Raw genomic sequence first — 6,948 nt, 5'->3', positions numbered from 1 at the left:
AAAACAATAAGGTGCTAACTCCTAAATAAGGATAAAAACCCTAGACAAGCTAAAAAGTTCACCAAAAGATATTCAAGTGAAGGCCTAGCATAGAGCCATTGAGAGTCAAAACCCTAAACCCCTTTTGGTATAAAATGCAAGGACACGATAGGTTCATATCATAGTAAATATTACCAAGCTAAGTGTGTGCACAAAGCCATGGAGCATGGCACTATTAAGGTATTCGATATAAAGTAATAAGATGCTAACTCCTTTTTAATAAGGATACAAACTAGGTGTAAATATTAAGCTTGCCTTCATAATACTTGCTGGAACTCGTTTTTGACTAAGATAGTTGCAAGTAATGACCTATCATTAGAAGTAAACGGTTCATCTTCTTGTATTAAAATTTCATGGTTACGCTATGATATGTTGTATTTTACATTAATTTCAAGGTTTATGGCATGATATATGAAGTGTAGAATGTTGAGAAATTGTACGATTGAATGGTAATCATTTAAGTGCAAATATTATAATGCTTGGAATCATTTAAGCGTAAATACTACAACGTATGGAATCGCAAAAGGACCATTATAATATTGTCTCTTTATGTCAATGCTTGGCAAGATAGTCTATAATAAAAGCATCTCGATACACACGCTCGCATGCATGTATGCACATGTGTATACGTGTGTGCATACACACACATGTGTATATGTGTGTATGCATACACACACACGCAGCGTATACATGTGTGCATACACACATGTATACACGTGCGTGTGTGTGTATGGATACACACGTGTGTATACACACATATATACACACATGTATACACGTGTGTGTGTGTGTATACATACACACATGTATACATGTGTGTGTGTATGCATGTATACACGTGTGTGTGTGTGTGCATGTGTGTGTGTGTGTGTGTGTGTGTGAGAGAGAGAGAGAGAGAGAGAGAGAGAGAGAGAGAGAGAGAGAGAGAGAGAGAGAGAGAGAGAGAGAGAGAGAGAGAGGGTGATGATGATGATGTTAAGGAAGAAGGTTGAAAGATAAAGTAAAAGGAACATGAGAGAGGCCAAATGTAAAACAAAGAAGTGCTTAAAACTACGAAAATGCTTGCCCAAAAATAAAGAAGCATTTGCCCAAAAATATATCAATATAAAGAATAGCCTACAATAATAACAAATAACTTCTCTCATAGCACCTCTTTCACTTCTTTGAATTTTAATATTTTATACTCTTATTAGATGGATGTTTTGGATTTAATCCAAACATTTACATTTTTATTTTAAAAATTATACATTTCAACATGTGTTTTGGTTGACTTAAGAGATTTCATTTTTTAATGTCCTTAAGGACTTTACTTTCTTCAATGATATTTATTTATCTCTACCTTGCATGTTCATGCCATTTATATGTACTTAACTATTTATCTCTACCTTACATGTTCATGCCATTTAGATGCAAAAGTGATGTAGGCTTTGCAAAAGTAAACCAATCTTACATCACAATGGTTTGGCATATAATTTGGGGTTGAGGCATTTGAAATCACTTGTTGTGGTAGAGAGAGAGAGAGAGAGAGAGAGAGAGAGAGAGAGAGAGAGAGAGAGAGAGAGGTTATATTATCATTATATATTGCTCCATTGCACCAATAGTATCATACGCTTAAACTATAGTATGGATAGTATTTAGTATTAGAAAGTAAAAATCTTAACGCATTTTTGAATTTATCATGATGAATTCAATTACGTTTTTCTCATCTACATTTGTTTGCTTTACATAATGTTGCAATTTTGGATGCTGAAAATGCAAGTATGACAGAGATGGCAAGCTACTTTGGCCTTCAATATAGTTAATAACCTCTAGAAGTGCCTTCTAGGGAGGATAGAGAGTTCTTCCATCTCGTGAAACAAGAACTTTATGACAACATCGAAACATAAATATGGTAGCGACTTGTTTAGGGTAACATTTTTTGATGGCATGGAATTAGACACGCACATTAATTTTGAACGTAAACCAACATAAACCACACTTTGAATTTAAAGACTAACTTATCTTCAATATGTGATATGGTAGACTAGTTGTACATTAAGGCTATTGAGAATTGGGCACGCACACACACACACACACATTGATTTTGAATATAAACCAACATAAACCACACTTTGAATTTAAAGACAAACTTATAATATGTTGTGGTGGGTGAGTGGGCAGTCCTTTGTTTCCATGTGGGAGATGATTGGGGAAAGCATAGGTTGAAAAGGTAGCATTATCTATGTCAATGACATTTATAGATGATGCCACTGCGACACGGTCAATGAGTCAGGGGTGGGGGAGGTAGCCTAATGGAAGGGTATTCGAGCCTTGCTATCTGAGTGTGAGTTGAAAACCCCCCCACCCCACAGTCAATGAGTATGGGGTGGGGGAGGCAGCCTAGTGGGAGGGCGTTCGAGCCCTGCTATTCGAGCGTGAGTCAATGTGTCTGGGGTGGAGGAGGTAGCCTAATGGGAGGGCGTTCGAGCCCTGCTATCCGGGTGTGAGTTGAAAACCCCCGCCTCCACCACCTCCCAAAAAAAACACCCAAATGGGTGATAAAGAAATTAACCCTCATTGAGAAAATAAAAACACGATCAATGAAAGAGCTAGTAAGTAAAGGGGGAGGGTGTCTCAAGATGTTGGGGACAATAATAGATGGGGAGGTGGGAGACAAAAAACAAAAAAGCCTTGGCAAGGAAAAAGACGCTAAGGTGTAGGTAGGTGAAAAATGGCACAAAAATATACGAAAGAAATCACAGGGGGAGCGTGGGCTCGTGGGCGCTTTGGAGCAATGGAGGGGATCCACTGAAAGGGGAACTGCTTGTTGGGTTGGTAGCTGGTAAATGATGCAGAGACAGTTGTTATCATTTGCTGGTGAAAGAGGAAACAGGGGCAACGTGGGCTCTCGATTAGATCGAAACCCCCTTTTAAAAAAATTAAAAAATTTAATTAGTGGACGTGGGGTTGTTCGTGGACTTTGCGCTTCGAGGGCAACAGGTAAGCAAGCAAGCCCTCTCTGAAATTCAACGACCTATTGAAATTGTTTGTATTTTGTGACAGTTCTCTCTGTGTGTATGTGTGTGTGAGACATGTGTGTGGGTGTTGGTGTGTATGGAGAGAGAGAGAGAGAGAGAGAGAGAGAGAGAGAGAGAGATTCGTGAATTGGGTTCCGTTTCTTGTGATTCTGAAGCTCTACACAGTGACGTGATGTAAAGGGGCGGCTTCTAGAGCAGAAGCTGTGCCAGGCAGCTGCGCCTGCTTTTACAGTCTTCTATAAACAATTGATTCATAAGCAGGAAGCCATCGAGAGAGAGAGAGAGAGAGAGAGAGAGAGAGAGAGAGAGAGAGAGAGAGAGAACGTGCTCAAGGCGTGCCAAAAGACTCTCTCTCTCTCTCTCTCTCTCTCTCTACATTGCTTTCCATTGCTTTTCTCCTTGTGGGTTCTCTCTTTGCTTTAACATCTCTCTTCACCACCGTGTTTGAGTTCCTTCCTTTGCTTCAAGCTTCCTCATGGCATTATCCCCCTCCACACCTACCGTACCTAGTCCCCTTACTTTCCTGCCTACCTTCCTCACCTGACTCTCACCCATGGTTGTTTCTTACTGCATCACATGCATAGATCCAGATAGAGCTCACACTTTACCTGCCCTTTACTTGTTTCCCTTATCACTCATCACTACAGTTTCCCCACCGTTTTCATGCCTTTGATTTTAAGTTTTCTTTTGCCTAATTGTCCCCTCAACCACCTCTTTAGCTGTCGTTGATTCGATCCGAAAATTGCTAACAACAATTTAGATAATGCAAGTGCCTGCATTGCATTTGAATCACCGGCATGTATAGATAGGAATGCATGCTTCTCCTATAGCCTAGGCCCTCATCTACCATCCCCATCTGCTCTTGTTCCCTTCAAATGTGCATCCGTTTATGGACGGGAAAATCGAAAAACTCCTGGGAGATCCTATCCAGCTGACAGAAACTGTGAGGAAGGCAGTGGAGGAGGCTGATTCGTTCAAGCAGGATTGTACAGAGCTTAATGAGAAGGTAGAGAAGCTTGCCAATCTGTTACGAACCTTAGCTTGCCTCTTCAGCCATGGCAGCAGCAACCTCTATGAATGCCCGACACGGCGCATCATGGTGGAGGTGGCCAAGTCACTGGACAAAGCCCTGACTCTTGTCAAGAAATGCAAGAGGACTGGAGTGCTGAAGAGAGTGATCACCATCATCTCTGCAGCAGATTTCCGCAAGGTGAACAGCTTGTTGGAGAGTTCAATCGGGGATGTAACCTGGCTTTTGAATGTGTCTGCACATGGTCAGGAGGGCAGGAGAGGAGGAATGGAGGGTTTGCCTCCCATTGCAAGCACTGATCCAATGCTTGCATGGGTATGGGGGCAGATTGCTCTTGTTCATGGGGGCAACCCAGCAGAAAAAGAAGAGGGAGCGAGTTATCTTGCCTCTTTAGCAGCTGATAACGATCGGAATCGGAAGCTTATAATCGAGGAAGGAGGGGTCACACCATTGTTGAGGCTGCTGAAGGAAGGGACTACTCTCGGCTGTCGTCTTGCTGCTGCTAATGCTCTTGGAACCCTAGCAGCCGATCAAGAACGTGTGCAACAGATACATGAGCAAGGAGCAGTTCCTGTGTTTGTGCATATTCTACAGGATGGGCCTATGAAAGTGCAAGCAAAGGTTGCTTGGGCCATATCCAAAATGGTGTCACAAGCTCCCGATGCCCAGAGTGCATTTTCCATAGAGAATATTATCAGGCCCCTGGTCTCCCTCCTAGTCTTTGAGACCATTGATGGCAGTGCTCAAAAGACTTTCAGAAGCAACACAATGCATGTGAGGAGCAGCACGGATTTGAAGAATCCTTCTATTCTAGAGGGAAAAGTAGGATGGGCTCAGATTAAAACTATCAAGTCAGACAATGGAAGACTGGAAGATCAGTGGGACACCAAGTCGACTTACTCTGAGTTTTATTTTGATAGGCAATGGGATGGGCTTTGCAGAAGCCCGGAAATTGTCTCATCTCAGGAGCTAAAACCTAGGCAAATTCGCCACTCTAGAGGCTTCAGTGACTCATACTACTTCCATGGGCTCTCAAGGCGGGAGCTCTTAAAAAAGGAGAGGGAGAATGAAGATCCAGAGACCAAAAGAGAGCTCAAGGTACAGGTTACGTCTGCTCTTTGGAAGCTGGCAGAGAACAATGTGAAAAACAGCAGGAAGATTACTGACACCAAAGCACTCATCTGTTTTGCAAAGTTGATAGAAAAGGAGACACGAGAAGTGCAGAGGAACTCAGTGATGGCAGTTATGGAGATTGCAGGAGCAGCTGAGAGAGATGTGGAGTTGAGGCGGTTTGCCTTCAAGACAAACTCCTCAGCTGCAAAAGCTGTGGTGGATCAGCTGCTGAGGGTCATAGAAAATGGGGAACCAGATTTACAAGTGCCATGCTTGAAAGCAATCGGATGCTTGTCACGAACCTTTCCTGCAAGGGAGACGAAGGTAATTGAGCCCTTAGTGCGCCAATTGAGCCATTCCGAGCCTGCGGTGGCTGCAGAAGCAGCTCTAGCTCTTCAGAAATTTGCCCACACAGATAACTTCTTGCATCTAGAGCACTCCAAGACCATTGTGGATGCAGATGCAGTTCCTCATCTTTTGCAGCTGGTTACTTTGGATGACAAAGATGTCCAAGTGCCTGCACTGATCTTACTTTCCTATCTAGCAATGCATATGGGAAACAGTGACGTCTTTCGTGAGACTGCTACACTGAAAGCACTCAAGACTGTTGCTCGCACCAATGTGTCTCAGATACAGTCAGTCAGTGAAGTGCTTTCAATGGCAATGCAGCATCTTGAGCTCTATCAGGCAGCACCCCATTCACTTCATCACAGTTACTACTAGCAGGGGGATATTGCACCATTCTGCTGTGCAAACTTTTAAGGAGTGTCTTATGATTTATTTACAATTATTTGGATAACATTTTGTGCTCCAATGATTGATGTATGATATTCTCCTTGTGGAGATGTCGGACTCGACGATAACACGACATACATTAGATCAAATTTGGTGTTACATGATAAATTTCTTTGCTTTTGTTGCAGATGCACAGGGAGCTTGATTAGTGTATTGCTCTTTGAGGCATCTGCATGTATCTTGTAAGAAGTAGGACATATTCAAGTCCTTCTAGCATTTGACCTCTCGCTATGGTATATTCTGATGGATTTCCAAACTCAGACCACATGTTGGTTGAATGGTGGTGGATATCAACATCAATTGGGATTTGACCTTAGATGGACTTAAGGGTCCCACCAGATGCGTAGCTTTCAAGTTAGCACTTGTTGAACTCAAGTCACAGGAGGTGCAGAAGCAAATTTTTGAACAAGCTAGTATCGTGAAAAAACCACCGTTTGTTTGTCTAGAAGGTCTCAATCACAAAGCAATATTATAAGTTAAGGTACATGAGGCATGAGCAACTCTGAAATGGGAGGTGACAAGCTCTCATTTATAAATCAGACATGACAAGATTTACACACTAATAGTAGACTTAAAGCTCGTCGAAGCCTCTCCTGAGCCTTATTGGCCAGCTTGGTAAGCTCCATCAAGCTAGGTCCTGTGATGTCTTTCAAAAGGTTGTCGAAACTGTGCTAAAAGTAACCTTTAAGTTATGAGAAACGTCACTTTTTTTGGGGAACCTTACACATGCTTTGCTGCTTTGCTCTTGAGAAACACATTTTGCAGCTATGATTTGTCAGCTAAGTAATTTAGCAACTGCAAAAGTAAAGGCAGTGGAATTTGATGGAGTAGGGAAAGGACTCGTGGCTGTCCTTTCCTGAGACAAAGTGGCAGTGACGTCCCACTTCCTCCTGGGAAAGGACACCACGCGTCCTTTCCCAGATGTCATGATTAGGGGAAGTGAGGCCAGGAAGT

The 6,948-nt window shown here is 42.5% G+C and overlaps 1 protein-coding gene across 1 annotated transcript; it reads left to right on the top strand.

Moving 5' to 3' along the window:
* Positions 1-2,718: 2,718 nt before the first annotated feature.
* On the top strand, positions 2,719-6,083 carry LOC147629088 (uncharacterized). The gene is made up of 2 exons (XM_086812335.1): positions 2,719-3,018; positions 3,212-6,083. Exon 2 carries the CDS (start codon positions 3,946-3,948, stop codon positions 5,920-5,922), a length of 1,977 nt encoding a protein of 658 aa, XP_086668461.1. The 5' UTR covers positions 2,719-3,018; positions 3,212-3,945; the 3' UTR covers positions 5,923-6,083.
* Positions 6,084-6,948: the final 865 nt, after the last annotated feature.

The sequence above is a fragment of the Cibotium barometz genome, chromosome 18 (assembly GCF_041138505.1).
Source record: "Cibotium barometz isolate CiBa-2024 chromosome 18, ASM4113850v1, whole genome shotgun sequence".
Taxonomy (NCBI): Eukaryota; Viridiplantae; Streptophyta; class Polypodiopsida; order Cyatheales; family Cibotiaceae; genus Cibotium; species Cibotium barometz.
Note: the sequence above shows the minus strand (reverse complement) of the source record. Positions and strands in the feature narration are given on the sequence as shown.